The 19,778-nt window shown below is 45.4% G+C and overlaps 1 protein-coding gene across 3 annotated transcripts in view; it reads left to right on the plus strand.

The window, feature by feature from the left end:
* Window positions 1–695: 695 nt before the first annotated feature.
* Window positions 696–19,778, plus strand: part of CHKA (choline kinase alpha) — a 72,174-nt gene continuing 53,091 nt past the window's right edge. The window contains exon 1 of one of the 3 annotated variants that reach the window (XM_050756726.1): window positions 696–1,051. In XM_050756726.1, coding sequence (XP_050612683.1) covers window positions 717–1,051 — 335 coding nt within the window. In that variant the 5' untranslated portion in view covers window positions 696–716. Of the gene's footprint in view, window positions 1,052–1,272; window positions 1,290–19,778 lie in introns of those variants that run through there. The other 2 variants (XM_050756728.1, XM_050756727.1) reach the window with 2 other exon arrangements.

Genomic DNA, 19,778 nt, shown 5'->3' on the forward strand with positions numbered 1-19,778 from the left:
CTCCAGACACGTTTCCTGCCTGCCCCTGCCAGGCCCGGCCTCTGATGTCACGGGGCTTCCGAGGGGTCCAAGGAAACTTTCAGCTCCCAAAGCCAACCCCGAGGTCCTCCGAGGCTCAAAAGCTTTACCCGCTCGGCCCAGTCCGGCTCCGTCCCACCCCGGAGCCGCTCTCCCGGCGCGCCCCCGCGCCTCGCTCCCCTCTCTCCTTTTCCTGCGACCGGGGGCGCCCCCTCGACGCCCCGCCCCCTCCGCCCAGGCCCTGCTCCCGGAGGTCGCAGCGCCCCAGGTTGGGGGCGGCGCCGCAGCCAATGGGGAGGCGGTGTGGCGAAGGCGGCGGCGGTTATGCTGCGCCGAGGCGGCGGACGGCGGCCAATCAGTGGCGAGCGCGGGGGCGGGCTGTGACGCTGCCGGCGCTCCTCGTGCGGCGGCGGCAGAGGAGCGAGAGCAGCGGGCAGCAGCACATCCCCGCGCAACAGTCGCCACAGCCGCCACAGCCGCCACAACCGCTACAACCGCTAGAGCCGCCGCCGCCGCCGCCCCGCGCGCCCAACTGCCGCGGCCCGCCGCCCCCTGTCCCCCTCCCGGCCGGCCTGCCAGCCCGTCAGAGAGCGGCGAGCGGCCTCCCGCCCGGCCCCCTGAGGCGGGCGCCCGGCCGGACCCTGAGCCTCGTCCTCTCGCGCTGCGGCCGCCCGCGCGTCCTCGGCCGCCTGTCGGGCATGAAAACCAAGTTCTGCACCGGGGGCGAGGCGGAGCCCTCGCCGCTCGGGCTGCTGCTGAGCTGCGGCAGCGGCAGCGCGGCCCCGGCGCCCGGCGTGGGGCAGCAGCGCGACGCCGCCAGCGACCTCGAGTCCAAGCAGCTGGGCGGCCAACAGCCGCCACTCGCGCTGCCCCCCGCGCCGCCGCTGCCGCTGCCCCAGCCCCCGCCGCAGCCGCCGGCAGACGAGCAGCCCGAGCCCCGGACGCGGCGCAGGGCCTATCTGTGGTGCAAGGAGTTCCTGCCCGGCGCCTGGCGGGGCCTCCGCGAGGACGAGTTCCACATCAGTGTCATCAGGTCGGTGGCGCCGGGGCTGGGGGCCGCGGGCCAGTCAGGTGACGCGGGGCGGGGTCCGGGCCGGGGCCGGGGCCGGGGAGCGCAGCCGGCGAAAGCCCTTCTTTTCCCAGCCCTCGCGAAATCCAAGGGAAGCGGGTCCGCGGCCGCCGCAGGCCGTCCACAGGCAGGCTTTTGTAAAAACGTCGGTTTCATGCGAAAACGGGTCTACTCTAGGAGAACAATACCGTTCCATCACGAAGTGCGTGTGGTCCTGACGCTTAAGATAGGTCTAGAAAGTCTTTGCGGTTTAGGGCCTTGAATGAAGATGTTGTGGCTGGCTTTAAAAACACACATCACTTTTTAACTTTTTTCTGCTAGTTTCTCGAGTTCGCGATTTGATGTCTTTTCCCCTCTCAAAGAGTCATTTGTTAGTGAAGGAGTAGCATTTTCTCATCCCCTAAGAGACTGTTGAGACATCCCTATAGCTGTGTTACTAGACAAAGGTGGGAGGCGTGGCTCCTAAATTAAGAGTAAGGTAGAAATATTTTTTCCTTTTTTTTTTTTTTCTTTTTGAGAAGGAGTTTCGCTCTTGGTCCCCAGGCTGGAGTGCAGTGGCGCGATCTCGGCTCACTGCAACCACGGCCTCCCGGGTTCAAGCGATTCTCCTTGCCTCAGCCTCCCTAGTCGCTGGGATTACAGACACCCGCCACCACGCTCGGCTGATTTTGTATTTTTAGTAGAGACAGGGTTTCTCATGTTGGTCTGACTGGTCTCAAACTCCGGACCCCGGGTAATCCACCCGCTTCGGCCTCTCAAAGTGAGATTACAGGCGTGAGCCACCGCGCTCAGCCATTTTTTCCTTTTTTTAAACTTGAAAATATTTAATCTTAAATTTGAATTACAGAAGTACGCGTGCAGGTATTCAGACTTAACAGAAGTCTGACCTTCTTTCATCAGTCTGCTCCCAAGAGATAGGCCTTTAACAATGTGTTCCTGGGCCGGGCGCGGTGGCTCATGCCTGTAATCCCAGCACTTTGGGAGGCCGAGGCGGGCGGATCAGGAGGTCAGGAGATCGAGACCATCCTGTCTAACACGGTGAAAACCCGTCTCTACTAAAAATACAAAAAATGAGCCGGGGTGGTGGTGAGCGCCTGTAGTCCCAACTACTTGGGAGGCTGAGGCAGGAGAATGGCATGAACCTGGGAGGCAGAGCTTGCAGTGATCTGAGATCGCACCACTGCACTCCAGCCTGGGCAACAGAGACTCCATCTCAAAAAAAAAACATTGTGTTCCCGGCCAGGCACGGTGGCTCACGCCTGTAATCCACTTTGGGAGGCTGAGGCAGGAGGATCACTTGAGGCCAGGGGTTTGAGACCAGCCTGGCCAACATAGTGAAACCCTATCTCTAGTAAAAATACAAAGATTAGCCGGGCATGGCGGCGCACGCCTGTAGTCCCAGCTACTTGGGAGGCTGAGGCAGGAGAATCGCTTGAACTCGGGAGGTGGAGGTTGCAGTGAGCCGAGATCATGCCACTGCACTCCAGCCTGGGTGACAGAAGAAGACTCTGTCTCAAAAAAAAAAATGTATTCCATCATTTTTTGCCAATTTTCTTTTAATTGGCTGACCAGGTTGTGTGCAGTATCTAGAAATTTGCTGGCTGGCTGCCACCAGTAATCCCCAATCCAGTTTTGGTCATTTGATTCCTTTTCTGTGCCCACTGTCTTTCACCGGAGCCACTAATGCAGCAAAATTAACTCTTTGAGCTTCACTTTCTCTTTGTGTTTCAGCCCCTCTGACTGCCTATGACCTAAGAGTGAGAGTTAAAAGGTAGTTGGTAAGGAAGCAGAGAAAAGAAAACCAAAGCTGGTTAGATAATCCCTGAATTGCTTAATGGCACTTAAAAAAATTCAGCTGTCTCTAAGGTTTACTTTAATTCGCTTTTAGTTTGTCCTGAAAATTCTCAACTAGAAGGGCAATCATTCTAGGCCATGTACTCACCAGTCTGTGAAGTGAAAAACCTGGAGGAGAAGTGACTTGCCTGAGGTCAGTGGGTGTTTACTGCCTTCAAAGCCTGAACTGCCAGGTCTCTGGTGTCCCCCTCTCCTGCACCAGTGCTCTAGCCTGCAGCCTGTGAAAATGTTTGGACACCCTAGATCCAGCCTTAAGACATTTTCATGGCCTTCTCCAGGGAGAGTCACTCAGCAGTTAAGCTTTTGCATTTTGCTCAAACCATTTATTAGGAAAGCATTGAGGATGTCTTGTTTCTTTTCTCCAGGAGTTAGCAGTCTTGGAAAACAAAGCTTTCCTTTTGGATTGGATGACCTTTTTACATAATGTTGCAAGAGTACACTGTCTCAGTCCTGTCTGTGTTCTGGAAGAGAATGTAGTTATGGAATAAGTTTAATAAGGAGAAACAAAGGTGATTTAGGACATGGGAAAGTGGGTGATGTCTAGCTTTAAAAAAAGACAAGGGCATTTGGAGGTGGGGAGAAGAGGAATTCTCCTGAATGAAATTCAGTGATTCTCCATAGGCAGTTGCAGTCATTATGGCTCCAGCTATCAGATTTTACTGACATTTCCCAATCTGATTCTGGTTTTTGGTTTTTTTTTGAAGACAGAGTTTCACTCTATTGCACAAGCTGGAGTGCAGTGGTGTGATCATGGCTCACTTCAGCCTCGACTTCCCAGGCTCTGGTGATCCTCCCACCTCAGCCTCCCAAGTAGCTGGGACTACAGACACGCACCACCATTACTTGCTAATTTTTGTATTTTTGTAGAGTTGGGGTTTCGCCGTGTTACCCAGGCTGGTCTTGAACTCCTGAGCTCAAGCAGTCCTGCTTCAGCCTCCCAAAGTGCCAGGATTATAGACGTGAGCCACCACACCTGGCCCCAATCTGTTTCTGGAGCTCCCTGTTTCACTGAGTGCCAGTGCATCTGCAGGAGTTTATCAGACTTCACCACCTCAACTCAGTGCATTCATCCTATTCCAAATTTAACCCTTTGGCTCCTCCCCACCCAGGAATGTGCTTCTGCTTTCTCTCTGCGTTCTGCGTTTGTAACAGCAGCCTGGCCAGAGCCCCGGGATCATTTCTAACTCTGCATTCCCCCAGAAATCCCTCCTCTGCACGCAGTAGTAACTCAAACCTGATGAGCTACTTTTGTATCCCCACCTTCTGTCTGCTCCCTTTGCTGTCCTTGCTTAGACACTATAACAGTAGGCACTTTAGGATCTTCTTGCATTTTGTGTGTTCCTTCTAATCCATTCTATATCGTGTTGCTATGGATTTCTCAAATACTGGAAAATAAAATCCAGACTTGTTTGCATGGTCTAAGCTTGAGCCCTGGCTTACCTTTTTATTTTTTATTTTTAAATTTATTTTTTGAGACGGAGTCTTGCTCTGTCACCCAGGCTGGTGCGATCTCAGCTCACTGCAACCTCCGCCTTCTGGGTTCAAGCGATTCTCGTGCCTCAGCCTCCCGAGTAGCTGGGATTACAGATGCACCACCACATCCGGCTAATTTTTGTATTTTGGGTAGAGATGGGGTTTCACTGTATTGGCCAGGCTGGTCTTGAACTCCTGACCTCAGGTGTTCCACCTTCCTTGGCCTCCCAAAGTGCTGGGATTACAGGTGTGAGCCACCACACCCTGCCTGACCTAACTTTTTAGACTGATTCTTTTTGTTACTACTGTTTTAAAATCACTCCTTCTCCCGGACCACAGCAGCTAACATTGAGCTAGTTACACTGGAGCCTGCATTTTCTGAATGAGCTTTGTGTTTTCAGTTACCAGGCCTTTCTTTGCCCCTACCCTCTGCTTGACAGCCTTTCCCCTGGTGTCTGCTTTTAAAATTCCTCTTTCAAGGCTTAACTCAGAGAGAACCAGACATAATGAATTTCTTTCCCCTCTGTGTCTCCTCTTTAGCACTTTGTACATGCAGGCCTTGTTATCACAACCCTTAACACATTTGTGTGTTTATTCATTCCATTCTCTTGTTAGATTGAATTCCTAGAGGGCATTTCATGTTCATCTTTGTATCTCCAGCACTAGAATAGTGCCTGGCACACCAGCACTGGATAAGTGTAGAAACTGTCATTTTTAGCTTAAATTGGCCTCTTTGCTGTGTGATGAACGGAGGTCCTTGTCTGAGTCTCTCCAACTATGAGTGGTATAGGGAAAAATAAAAATTGTCCTAACATGAGAATTGTTGTTAATGAACTGACCACTTAGAAAATTTGTTCATTTCCAGGCATCACAGCTTAATACTAACTCTGTCCCTCCCTGTCTAATCAATAGTATGTTATTATTTTCTTTCTTTCTTTCTTTCTTTCTTTTTTTAAGACAGTCTTGCTCTCTAGCCTAGGCTGGAGTGCAGTGGTGTGATCTTGACTCACTGCAACTTTTGCCTCCCGGGTTCAAGTGATTCTCATGCCTCAGCCTCCTGAGTCTCACCCTGTTGCCCAGGCTGGAGCACAATGGCGCGATCTCAGCTCACTGCAACCTCTGCCTCCCAGGTTCAAGCGATTCTCCTGCCTCAGCCTCCCGAGTAGCTGGGATTATAGGCGTGTGTCCTGTCCGGCTAATTTTTTTTTTTTTTTAATCTTTAGTAGAGAGAAAGTTTCACCATGTTGGCCAGGCTGGTCTTGAACTCCTGACCTCATGGTCCACCTGCTTCAGCCTCCCAAAGTGCGGGGATTATAAGCATGAGCCACCATGCCTGGCCACCTGGCTAATTTGTGTATTTTTTGGTAGACGTGGGATTTGACCATGTTGCCCAGGCTGATGTAGAACTCCTGGGCTCAGGTGATCCTCCTGCCTCCTCCCAAAGCCCTGGGATTACAGGCGTAAGCCACTGTGCCCAGCTTAGAGTTTGTTATTTTCATTGCTGATTGATAAGGTCACAGCAGTTGTGAAATGAAGTTTAAAGTCTTGTGTGGGATACAAGATTTCGTGAAGTTCAATGAATGAAATGTTGGAGAACTGTCAAAGTTTCACACACATCTTTTGACATTACGTTCCACAGACCCACTAACGGTGAAAAGAAAACCATTGATAAGGATGATACCTTGGACCCTGCAAAATAGAATCATATCAAAAGATGGAGAGAGTCCCACGAAAAGACTGGCCAAGTCCTCAGATATTGTTGTAAAATTATGCAGTAAAACTCACATAGGAAGTTAATTGTGTCTTACGGTGCCATCATAATGTTTTTGGAAAAATTTTGTCCAGATTCCCTACTTTTCATTTTAAATGTTTGCTTTTCAATTTAAACATAAATATGTAGTTGTACTTATAACCTAAATTATGTTACATTTAAGAACAGAAATAATTTTCAGTTTCATTTTTCAAGATACAATTTTATTTACGCTTGTTTTTACTGGAAAGTTTTGTTCCTTGAGTGACTGGCTTGCGGACTTTCTTTTTCTTTCTTCCTCTTTAAACTAATACACTTTATTTTTTAGAGCAGTTTGTATTTGTTTGTTTAGAAATGCAGGGTTTCACTGTGTTACCCAGGCTGGTCTTGAACTCTTGGGCTCAAGCAGTCCCTCCTGCCTCAGCCACCTGAGTAGGTGGAATTACAAGTGTGTGCCACTGTGCCCAGTTTTAGAGCAGATTTAGGTTCACAGCAAAATTGAGCAGAAAGTACAGAGAGTTCCCATATAACATATAACCCCCTGTCTGCACACAGGCACTGCCTTCCTCTTTCTCAGCTTCCCCCACCAGAATGGTACATTTGTTACAACTGAGGGACCTGCATTGACATATTAGCACTCAGAGTCCATAACACACTACATCCTATTCTTGCTGTTGTACATTCTGTGGTTTTTGGCCACCGTATAATGACTTGTATCCACCATTTTACTGATGCTGCTTTACATGATGAAGTTACTTCAACAGGGTTATGCCCTGATAAACCATCATAAATTGAAATGCATTTAATACATCAAATCTACTGAACAGCATATCTTAGCCTAGCCTACCTTTAATTTGCCAGAACACTTACACATTAGCTTACAGTTGGGCAAAATAATCTAACAGAAAGTCTGTTTTTATAATAAAGTTTAAATATCTCATGTAATTTATTGATTATTGTACTGAAAATGAAAAATAAAATGGTTGTATGTATACTCGAAGTACGATTTCTTCCAAATACATATCACCTTGGCACCATTGTATAGTCGAAAAATCATAAGTTGAGCCATCATAAGTTGGAGACCATCTGTACTATCATACAGAATAGTTTCACTGCCCTAGAAATCCTCTACTTAATGTCTGTTTAACCCTCTTTCCCTCCTAACCCCAGCCAATCACTGATTCTTTTACAGTCTCCATAGGTTTTCCTTTTCCAGAATGTCATAGAATTGGAATCATACAGTATGTAGTCTTTTCAGTTTGGCTTTTTTCACTTGATAATATGCATTGAGTTTCCCGGTATCTTGTCTTGTCTTTTCTTCTTCTTCTTTTTCTTTTTTTCTTTTTTTTTTTGAGACCAAGTCCTGCTCTGTTGCGCAGGCTGGAGTGCAATGGTGCGATCTTGGCTCGCTGCAACCTCCGCCTCCTGGGTTCAAGCAATTATTCTGCCTCAGCCTCCCGAGTAGCTGGGATTACAGGCATGTGCCACCCCGCCTGGCTAAATTTTTTGTATTTTTAGTAGAGATGGGTTTTCACCATGTTGGCCAGGCTGGTCTCGAACTCCTGACCTTGTCATCTGCCCACCTTGGCCTCCCAAAATGTTGGGATTACAGGCGTGAGCCACCGTGCGCAGCCTCCCTGTGTCTTTTCATGGCTTGATAACTAACTACTTTTTAATACTGGGTAGTTGTCTGTCATCTGGATATACCATAGTTTATCCATTCACCTACTGAAGGACATCCGGGTTACTTCAAGGTTTTGGCAATTATGAATAAAGCTGCTCTAAACATTCATGTGTAGGTTTTCAGTTCATTTGGGTAAATACCGAGGAGCATGATTGCTGCTCATATGGTGAGAGTTACCTTTAGTTTTGTAACGAACTGCCAAACTGTCTTTCAGAGTGGCTGTAACATTTTGCATTCCTATCAGCAGTGAATGAGATTTCCTGTTATTCCATGTCCTCACTAGCATTTGGTGGTGTCAGCATTCTGGAGTTTGGTCATTCTGGTAGGCATATAATGGTCTCTCATTTTCATTTTCTTTTTCTTTTTTTTTTTTTTGAGATGGAGTTTCACTCTTGTTGCCCAGGCTGGAGTGCAATGGTACAATCTCGGCTTGCTGCAACCTCCACTTCCCAGGTTCAAGTGATTCTCCTGTTTCAGCCTCCTGGGTAGCTGAAATTACAGGCGCCTGACACTACGCCTGGCTAATTTTTGGTATTTTTAGTAGAGATGGGGTTTCACCATGTTGGCCAGGCTGGTCTTGAACTCCTGACCTCAGGTGATCCACCTGCCTCAGCCTACCAAAGTCCTGGCATTACAGACGTGAGCCACCGTGCCCGGCTCTTTTTTGTTTTTGTTTTTGTTTTGAGGTAGAGTCTTGCTCTATTGCCCAGGTTGGAGTGCAGCGGTGTGATCTCAGCTTACTGCAACCTCCCGAGTTCAAGCGATTCTCTGCCTCAGCCTTCTGAATAGCTGGCATTACAGGCGCCTGCCACCACGCCTAATTTTTTGTGTTTTTAGTAGAGATGAGTTTTCACTGTGTTGGCCAGGCTGGTCTCAAACTCCTGACCCAGGTGATCCACCCACCTCAGCCTCCCAAAGTGCTGGGATTACAGGCGTGAACCACCGTGCCTGGTCAGGTATCTCATTTTAATTTGCAACTTTCTTTTTTTTTTTTTGAGATGGAGTCTTGCTCTGTCACCCAGGCTGGAGTGCAGTGGTGTGATCTCCGCTCACTGCAAGCTCTGCCTCCCGGGTTCACACCATTCTCCTGCCTCAGCCTCCCGAGTAGCTGGGACTACAGGTGCCTGCCACCACACCTGGCTAACTTTTTGTAAGTTTAGTAGAGACGGGGTTTCACCGTGTTAGTCAGGATGGTCTTGATATCCTGACCTCGTAATCCTCCCACCTCGGCCTCCCAAAGTGCTGGGATTAGAGGCGTGAACCACATGCCAGGCCCCTGCCACACCTTCTTGAGTGGAAAGGAATGTTTTCCTATTCTTGAGTTTTAAGAATTCTTTATATATTTTTGTTAACAGTCCTTTATCAGATGTGTCTTTTGCAAATATTTTTACCTTGTGACTTTTCATTCTCTTGACAGTATTTTTTGCAAAGCAGTTTTTAATTTTAGTGAAGTCTGGTCTATCAATTATTCTTTCATGGATCATGCTTTTGATGCTGTATCTAAAAGTGATCTGGCTGGGCAGTGGCTCATGCCTATAATTCCAGCACTTTGGGAGGCCAAGATGGGTGGATCACCTGAGGTCAGGAGTTCGAGAGCAGCCTGGCCCATGGTGAAACTCTGTCTCTACTAGAAATACAAAAAAATTAGTCCGGTGTAGTAGTGGACACTTGTAATGCCAGCTACTTGGGAGGCTGAGGCAGGAGGAATTGCTTGAACCCAGGAGGCAGAGGTTGCAGTGAGCCGGGATTGCGGCACTGCACTCCAGCCTGAGCGACAAGAGTGAGACTCTGTCTCAAAAAAAGTAAATAAATAAATTAAAGCAATCACTATACCTAAGGTCATCTAGATTTTCTTCTATGTTATCATCTAGAAGTTATCTAATTTTGCATTTTATATTTAGGTTTATGATCCATTTTGATTTAATTTTTGTGAAGTGTAATGTCTGTCTAGATTTTTTTTTGCATGTGGAAGTCCAGTTGTTCCAGGACCATTTGTTGAAACAACAAATGGTTTGTTGTAAAAGACATTTGTTACATTGTATCGCCTTTACTCCTTTGTCAAAGATCTGTTGACTATGTGAATGTATTTCTGTGCTCTCTAGTCTGTTCCATTGATCCATTTGTCCTTTCTTTTGCCAATACCACACTGTTTTAATTAATGTAGCTTTTTTATTTTTATTTTTTGAGATAGTGTCTTGGCTGGAGTACAATGGCATGATCTCGGCTCACTGCAACCTCTCTCTCCCGGATTCATGTGATTCTCATGCCTCAGCCTCCTGAGTAACTGGGATTACAGGTGTGTGCCACCACACCTGGCTCATTTTGTTTTTTTTTTTTTTTTTTCTTGAGATGGAGTTTTACTTTTGTTGCCCAGGCTGGAGTGCAATGGCACAATCTTGGCTCTCTGCAACCTCTGCTTCCCAGGTTCAAGCAATTCTCCTGCCTCTACTTCCCTAGTAGCTGGGATTACAGGTGCCTACCACCGCGCCCAGCTAATTTTTGTATTTTTGGTAGAGACAGGGTTTCATCCTGTTGGCCAGGCTGGTCTTGAACTCCTGACCTCAGGTAATCTGCCCACCTTGGCCTCCCAAAGTGCTGGAATTACAGGCGTGAGCCACCGCGCCTGGCATAATTAATGTAGCTTTATGATGATTCTTGAAGTTGAGTAGTGTCAGTCCTCTGAATTTATTCTTCATTGGCTATTCTAGGTCTTTTGCCTCTCCTTATAAACTTTATTATTATTATCATTTTTTTTTTTTTGAGAGGGAGTCTCATTCTGTTACCCAGGCTGGAATGCAGTGGCGCGATCCCAGCCAAGTGCAACCTCTGCCTCCTGGATTCAAGTGATTCTCCTGCCTCAGCCTCCCGAGTAGCTCGGATTGTAGGCACCCGCCACCACACCCAGCTAATTTTTTATTTTTAGTAGAGACAGGATTTCACCATGTTCGCCAGGGTGGTCTTGGAACTCCTGACCTCAAGTGATCTGCCCACCTTGGCCTCCCAAATTGCTGGGGTTACGGGCGTGAGCCACTGTGCCTGGCCTCCCTATACATTTTAGAATCAATTCGTTGGTATTCACAAAATAACTTGCTGGGGTTTTCATTGGGATTACATTAAATCTACAGATCAAGTTGAGAAGAACCGACGTCTTGATAACATTGAGTCTTCCTACCTATGAACATGGAATATCTCTCCCTTTGTTTAGTTCTTCTTTGATATCTTTCATCAGAGTTTTATAGTTTTCCTCAAGTAGAGCTTATACACATTTTGTTAGATTTATATATATCATTTTTGGGGGTGCTCATATAAATGGTAATGTGCTTTTAATTTCAAATTTCACTTGTTTGTCACTGGTATATAGGAAACTGGTTGACTTTTATGTATTAACCTTGTATTTTGCAGTCCTGCTATATAATCTCTTATTCCAGCAATTTTTTTGTCACTTCTTTCTGATTTTCTACATAGACAATCGTATCATCTACACAGTTTTCTTTCTCTCTTCCTAATCTGTATACTTTTAATTTCCTTTTCTTATTAGTTAGGACTTTGTATGATGTTGAAATAAGTGGTGAGAGAGAACATTGTTACCTTGTTCCTGTTCTTCGTGGAAAAGCTGTGACTTTCTCATCAAGTATGATGTTAGCTATAGGTTTTTTATAGATGTTCTTTATCAAGTTGAGGAAGTTCCTCTCTATTCTTCATTTTCTGAGAATTTATTATTTACCATGAATGGGTGTTGAATTTTGTCAGATAATTTTTCTCCATCTATTGATATGATCATGTGATTTTTCTTCTTTAGCCTGTTGATGTGGTAGATTATATTAATTGATTTTATTTTTTATTTTGAGACAGAATCTCACTCTGTCACCCATGCTGCAGTGCAGTGGTGTGACCTCGGCTCACTGCAACCTCCACTCCCTGGGTTCAAGCAATTCTTGTGCCTCAGCCACCTGAGTAGCTGGGATTACAGGTGTGCACCACCACATTCAGCTAATTTTCATATTTTTAGTAGAGACGGGGTTTTACCATGTTGGCCAGGCTGGTCTCGAACTCCTGACCTCAAGTGGTCCACCTGCCTTGGCCCCCCCCCAAGTGCTGGGATTACAGGCACGAGCCACCACATCCAACCTACTGTTGATTTTTGAATGTTTAACCTATAGTCCTGTGGTGAGGTCTCAGTCTTTTGGTGAGCCTGTGCACCTAGACTGTGAACTTTACCCATTTTTCTTAGTTCTTCTCCCCATTTAGGTGGGACAGAATGGCCAGAGGGGGCTGGAATTGTGTATTTCCCTTCTCCCAGGAAGTTTAGGCTCTGAGAAGATCCCAACAGGTTAGGTGCTGGCAAAATAATTTCTCCTGAGGGCAGACCTTGTTAAGAACAGAATGTTCCGGTGTGTTTAAAAAAAAAAGAGAAAAGAAAAGAAAAAATGATTTCTTTGCCCCTCCTTGTGCTGGAAGCATGGAGATTTTTCCCCCCCTCAGTTTTCACTGTAAGGAACTGGTAGAGCTTCTGGAGGTAAAACTCATCAAACGATGGGGCTCCCCAGTAATTGGGTCTCCTGGAGTTTTAAACTCTCACAGTTGTCCACACTGAGCCTCCAGCAATTTGTTAGTTATAGTTAAGGTTTTCCTACCCTAGCGCTGATTTGGTGGAGGATTTTACTCCAGTAAGCTATGATTCTCTGTATCTGCCTGTCTGTCTGTCCAATTTGGGAGGCAGCGGTTTCCCGCTTAACCTCCTTTGTTTCTTTTTTTTTTCTTTTTTTGAGACAGAGTTTCGCTGTCTCCCAGGCTGGAGTGGCATGATTCACTGCAAGCTCCGCTTCCCGGTTCATGCCATTCTCCTGCCTCAGCCTCCAGAGTAGCTGGGACTACAGGCACCCACCACCACGCCCGGCTAATTTTTTTTTGTATTTTTAGTAGAGACGGGGTTTCACCATGTTGGCCAGGATGGTCTCAATTTCCTGACGTCGTGATCCATCTGCCTTGGCCTCCCAAAGTGCTGGGATTACAGGCGTGAGCCACCACGCCTAGTCACCTCATTTCTTTAAGAGTTGTTTTTTCAGTTCATTCAGCTTTTTACATGTTGTTAGGATCAGGTGGCGACTTCTAAGCTTCTTACATGCTGGGCTAGAAACCAGAAGGTTGAGTGATATTTCTTTTCTTTCTTTCTTTCTTTCTTTTTTTTTTTTTTTGAGACAGGATCTTGCTCTGTTGCCCAGGCTCGAGTGCATTTGTGGGATCATAGCTCACTGCAGCCTGGAATTCTTGGGCTCAAGCGATCATCCCACCTCACCGTCCTCATTAGCTGGGACTATAGGCATGTGCCATTGTGCCCAGCTAGGAGTAGAATTTAAATAATAATAATAAAAGCACTTGTTCTGTTATCTATCATATATTGCTTTCAGTGATGCCCACGTTCTCCTGCCTGTTTTCCCCTCCAGTGGAGCCCCGTCAGCCTGTCTAGTATCCTTCCGGGATCTCTCCATTCTCTGTCAGTGGCAGGGAATCTCCTCGTTCTGCTGCGTGGTGGGGCATAGCCTTTATCTTTAGTTTTCCACAGTGAGATCGTAATTTCCTTGTCTTTCATAATGTATTTACACATCTTAATGTACCTAGTACTCTTTTTGTCCAGTATTGACTGGGAGTCAGCGTGAGCTAGAAGGGATGCAAGCACTTTATGAGAAAGTGGGATGGGATACTTCTGACCATGCCTTGTGGAAGGACTTCCTAGGTGGGAAGGGTAGGCAGAGGCATACTATGTTCCAAAGACTGTGCTAAGGACAGTGGTGGCTTGAAATTTATATTTTAGAAACACTTTCTAAGGTGGCCTGGGGGATAGCATAGAGGAGAGAGGGATCAAGAAGCTGGGAGACCAGAGAGGAGGCTGCTGTAGTGGGGGTTAGGGGGAGGATGTACATTTGGGCAGGAGCAATGAGAATGGAAAGGATGAGAGAATTTGGGAGATAGGGAGAGGACCAGGCCATTGGAAACGAGGAAAGTTTTGAGCCTGGGTGAGTGGGAAAAAGGTACTACTGTTAACTGAAATAGGCAAATCAGGAGGAAGAAATTATTTTGAATAGAGGAAGGAAAAGATTATAAGTTGGGAATCCAGCTAGAGAACAAAGTGGTATTCAAATTTTGGGGAAGGGAAAATAGGTAAAAACTGCAGAAAGAATCATGAAAAAAGTAGAGGAACAGTGAGGTGATTTTGTCCCCCCACCTCACCATTTGGGAATGTTTGAACATTTTTTTTTTTTTTTTTTTTTTGAGACAGAGTCTCACTGTGTTGCCCAGGCTGGAGTGCAGTGGCTCGATCTTGGCTCACTGAAACCACTGCTGCTCAGGTTCAACAATTCTTCTGCCTCAGCCTCCCGAGTAGCTGGGACTTCAGGCGCCCGCCACCACACCCAGCTAATTTTTTGTATTTTTGGTAGAAACGGGGTTTCACCGTGTTGGCCAGGCTGGTCTTGAACTCCTAATCTTGTGATCCACCCGCCTCGGCCTCCCAGAGTGCTGGGATTACATGCATGATCCACCGTGCCCGGCCGAACGTTTTTATTGTTACCATGTTGGTGGTAGTACAGCTGGCATCTAGTGAATAGAGGGCAGTGTTGCTACTAAACGTTCCTACAGTGCACAAGGCAGCTTTGCCCCTCAGCGAAGAATGACCTGGCCCCAGATATGAAGTGTCAAGGCTGAGCCATGCTGGAGTAGGATTCTTAAGACTGAGCTTTATTCTTTCATCCTTCTGGCTTCCTCTTAAATATTAACCTTTGCTTTGTAATTGGTGCTGATAAATGAACAGCTCATATGATCTCATGTAATCTTCACAAAACTTCTGTTAAATACTGCTACATTGTTTTATGGTGTGAAAACAGGCTTGGAGGCCTGCCGAAGGTCACACAGCTATTTTGTACAGAGCCAGCACTCCACCTGGGCTGGACGTTTTTTTTTGGAGACGGGTTTTTGTGTTGCCCAGGCTGGAGTGCAGTGACGTGATCACGGCTTACTGCAGCCCCAACCTTCCAGGCTCAAGCAGTCATCCCGCCTCAGCCTCCCAAGTACCTGGGACCACAGGCTTATGCCACCATGCCTGACCAATTTAAAAAAATTTTTTTTGGTAGAGATCGAGTCTTGTTATGTTGCCTAGTCTGGTCTGCAGCTCCTGGGCTCAAGCAGTCCTTTCACCTTGACCTCCCGAAGTGTTGAGATTGATTATAGGTGTTAGTCACTGTGCCTGGCCTAGCCTGTTCTTTTAATGGTACCTCCTGGCTTTTCTTGTGTTCAGAGAGCTGGGGGTTAAGACTGTCCTGATTACTCCATAGAGATACTGATGTTTTACTGCAGCACTTTTTTTTTTTTTTTTTTTTTTTTTTTTACCTGAGCCATAGCTGCAATTTGAATTTTAGATGGTTAGAAGAAATTTTTCCAAAATCTGCTTTTTTTCTTATTTTCCTTGTGCTCTAAATTCAGTAGCTGTTTTGATATTATGCTATATTCTCTTTTCCATGTAGCCAGCCCTATGGCTTAAAGATCATTTTTCTGCTGAGACACTGGTTATGTCGTGATTTTTTTTTTTCTTTCTAGTCATTTTGACTTTTAGATGATAGTCATGAGGCTGCCTGCTCTATTTTCTCCTAGGTCCAGGCCCTCAGCCCTGGGGACTAAGCCCTGTATCTGTTGAACTGGGTGCCCTGTGACTTGTAGACAGTCTACAGAGCTTTCAGTGGCTTTTTTGCTTTTCAGCAAAATACAGTTGGTTAGGTAACTTCTTACCTTAATTTATCAGGTGGAAATCTTTGTGTTACAGGTTGGGGCAGACAATTCCTCAGGTTTGTCATCTGCCTGAGCGTTCATTCAGCTGATTCACATACATGAATACCAAAATATCCCCGTTGCTGAAAATGACAGGGGAAAAAACCCAAATAATTAAAGATAGATAGATGTTTGACATTAGAGATGACATATTTCTTTATTTTCTTTTTTTTTGTTTGTTTTTTTTTTTTTGAGATGGAGTCTCACTTTGTTGCCCAGGCTGGAGTGCCGTGCCCTGATTTCAGCTCACTGCAACCTCCTCCTTCTCTGTGTTCAAGCGATTTTCTTGCCGCAGCCTTCTGAGTAGCTGGGACTACAGGTGCCTGCCACCATACCCAGCTAATTTTTGTATTTTTAGTAGAGATGGGGTTTTCCCATGTTGGCCAGGCTGGTCTTCAACTCCTGACCTCGTGGTCCACCCACCTCAGCCTCCCAAAATGCTGGGATTACAGGCGTGAGCCACTGTGCCTGGCCTAGAGATGACATATTTCAAGACCTTGGGTAGCCTACTAAGCTGTTGTATCACTGTAGCATGTAGCATGGATTTTTCTTGTTTTACAGTGCTATAGAATGTAACAGGCATTAAATAATCTCTCTCTTTTTTTTCTTTGAGATGGAGTTTCGCTCTGTTCCCCAGGCTGGAGTGCAATGGCACGATCTCAACTCACTGCAACCTCCGCCTCCCGAGTTCAAGGGATTCTCTTGCCTTGGCCTCCTGAGTAGCTGTGATTATGGGCATGTGCCACCACGCCTGGCTAATTTTGTATTTTTATTTTTTTATTTTTTTATTTTTTATTTTTTATTTTTTAATTTTTTTTAATTTTGTATTTTTAGTAGAGACATGGTTTCACCTTGTTGGTCAGGCTGGTCTTGAACTCCTGACCTCAGATGATCTGCCCGCCTCAGCCTCCCGAAGTGCTAGGATTCCAGGCATGAGCCACCATGCCTGGCCAGAATTTTATAATTTTGTAACCTGTGTATTTGATGTAAGTGCTGAAGCATTGGAGCATTATTCATAATGTTTATAATTGACATGTAATAATTGTACATATGGGCCGGGCGCGATGGCTCACACCTGTAATCCCAGCACTTTGGGAGGCCGAGGCAGTTGGATCACTTGAGGTCAGGAGTTCGAGACCAGCTGACCAACATGGTGCAACCCTGTCTATACTAAAAATACAAAAATTAGCTGGGCATGGTAGCGGGAGCCTGTAATCCCAGCTGCTCAGGAGGCTAAGGCATCAGAACCGCTTAAACCTGGGAGGCGGAGGTTGCAGTGAGCCGAGATTGCACCACGGCACTCCAGCCTGGATGATAGAGCAAAACTCAGTCTCAAAATAATAGTAATAATAATAATTGTTCTATTTATGGCGTATAAGGTGAATTTATTCCTTCTATCTGACTATAACATTGTACCAGTTGACCAGCCTCTCCCTGTCTCCCCTGCCCTCCCCTTGCCTCTGGTAAGCACTCTTCTCAACTTCTATGAGAGCAACTTTTTTAGATTCTACACAAGTGAGATCACATTGTTACTGTCTTTCTGTTTCTTATTTTGCTTAACGTAAGTACTCTCCTCTGGGTTCATTCATATTGTCACAAAAGACAGAATTTCATGCTTTTATAAGGCTTAATAGTATTCTACTGTTTATATATACCACATTTTCTTTTTTCATCTGTTGATGGACACTTATATTGATTCTATACGGCTATTGTAACTAGTGCTGCAATATACATGAAAGTGTAGATGTCTGATGTACTAATTTCATTTCCTTTGGATGTATTCCCAGTAATGGGATTGCTGGATTTTTTTTTTTTTTTTTTTTTTTTTTTTTTTTTTGAGACTGAGCCTTGCTCTGTCTCCCAGGCTGGAGTGCAGTGGTGTGATCTTGGCTCACTGTGACTCTGCCTCCCGGGTTCAAGTGATTCTCGTGCTTCAGCCTCACAAATAGCTGGGATTACGGACGTGCACCACCATGCCTGGCTAATTTTTTTTCATTTTTAATAGAGACGGGGTTTTACCATGTTGGCCAGGCTGGTCTCGAATTCCCGACCTCAGGTGATCTGCCCGCCTCAGCCTCCCAAGGTGCAGGGATTACACGCATGAGCCACTGCACCAGCCTGGATTTTTTTTTTTTTTTTAAACTTGCTTTGATGAGCAGGAGCTGGATCTTAATGGTAATTCTATTTTTAATTTTCTGAGGACCCAGCATACTGTTTTTCGTATCTGTGCTAACTTACATTGCCATCAACAATGTGTAAGAGTTCCCTTTTCTCCACATCCTTGTCAGTGTTTGTTGTCTTTTATCATTGATAATAGCCAGTCTAATAATGACTAGTGATGTTGAGCATTTTTTCATATATCTGTTGGCCATTTATTTTATTTTTATTTATTTATTGAGACAGTGTCCTGCTCTGTCATCCAGGCTGGAGTGCAGTAACACAGTCACAGCTCATTTGCAGCCTCAACCTCCCAGGCTCAAGTGATCCTCCCACCTCAGCCTCCCGAGTAGTTGGGAGTACAGGCACATGCTACCTACCACACGTGGCTTTCTGGCCATTTATATGTCGTCTTTTGATAAATGTCTGTTGGGTCTTTTGCCTTGTTTTGTTACTGAGGGATGGAATCTTGCTCTGTCATCCAGGCTAGAGTACAGTGGTGCATTCATAGCTTACTTCAGCCTTAAACTCTTAGGCTCAAGCAGTCCTCCTATGTCGGCCTCCCAAGCTGGGAATATAGGCACACGCCACCATTTAGGACTAATTTTTTTTTTTTTTTTTTTTTAAACAGGGTCTTGCTCTGTCACCCAGGCTAAAGTACAGCGCAGCCTTGACTTGCTGGGCTCCAGTGATCCTCTTGCCTCAGCCTCTTGAGTAGCTGGTGTCCATTTTTTAATTGGTTTTCTTTCCTTTCTTTGCTGTGAGTTCCTTGTATGTTTCCTATATTAACCCCTTAACTGATACATAGTTTGCAAATAGATTCTTCCATTCTGTAGGTTGTTTCTTCTCTCTTGTTTCCTTTGCTGTGCAGAAACTTTTTAGTCTGATATAATCTTATTTGTTTATTTTTGTTTGTGTTGCCTGTGCTTTTGAGGTCTTTTAAAAAAAATTCCTGGCTCAGACCAAGGTCATGAAGCTTTTTCCCTATGTTTTCTTATGGTAGTTTCATAGTTTCAGGTCTTTATGTTTTTGATCCATTTTGAGTTTATTTTTGTATATGGTGTGAAATAAGGGTCCAGTTTCGTTCTTCTGCATGCAATATCCAGTTTTCCCAACACTGTTTATTGAAGAGACTGTCCTTTTCCCAATTGTGTTCTTGACGCTTGTTGAAAATCAGGTGGCTGTAAACGTGGATTAACTTGTGGGCTTTTATTCTGTTATACTGGTCTCTGACTGTTTTTACACCAATACCATGCTGTTTTGGTTACTATGACTTTGTAGTATATGTTGAAGTTAGGTAGTGTGATTCCTCTAGCTTTGTTCTTTTTGCTCCAGATTGCTTTGGCTACTGGGGTCTTTTGTGATTTCATATAAATTTTAGGATTGTTTTTCCTATTTCTATGAAGAACGTCATAGGGATTGCATTGATGCATTGAATGTATAGGTTGCTTTGGGTAGTGTGGATTTTTTTTTTTTTTTTTTGGAGACAGAGTCTTGCTCTGTCGCCCAGGCTGGAATACAGTGGAGTGATCTTGGCTCACTGCCACCTCCGCCTCCTGAGTCCAAGCGATTCTCCTGCCTCAGCCTCCCGAGTAGCGGGGATTACAGGTGCCTACCACCATGCCCAGCTAATTTTTGTATTTTTAGTAGAGACAGGGTTTCATCATGTTGGCCAGGCTGGTCTTGAACTCCTGACCTCAGTGATCCGCCCACTTCAGCTTCCCAAAGTGTTGGGATTACAGGCGTGAGCCACGGTGCTTGGCCAGTATGGACATTTTAACAATATTAATTTTTCTAATACATGAACATGGGCTTTTGTTCCATTTATTTGTGTTTTCAGTTTCTCCGATCAATATTTTAAAGTTTTCATTGCAGAAATCTTTCACCTCCTTGGTTAAATTTCTTTCTTTTTCTTTCTTTATTTCTTTTTTTTTTTTTTTTTTTTTGGTAGTTAT

This window comes from Macaca thibetana, chromosome 14 (genome assembly GCF_024542745.1).
Source record: "Macaca thibetana thibetana isolate TM-01 chromosome 14, ASM2454274v1, whole genome shotgun sequence".
Classification (NCBI taxonomy): Eukaryota; Metazoa; Chordata; class Mammalia; order Primates; family Cercopithecidae; genus Macaca; species Macaca thibetana.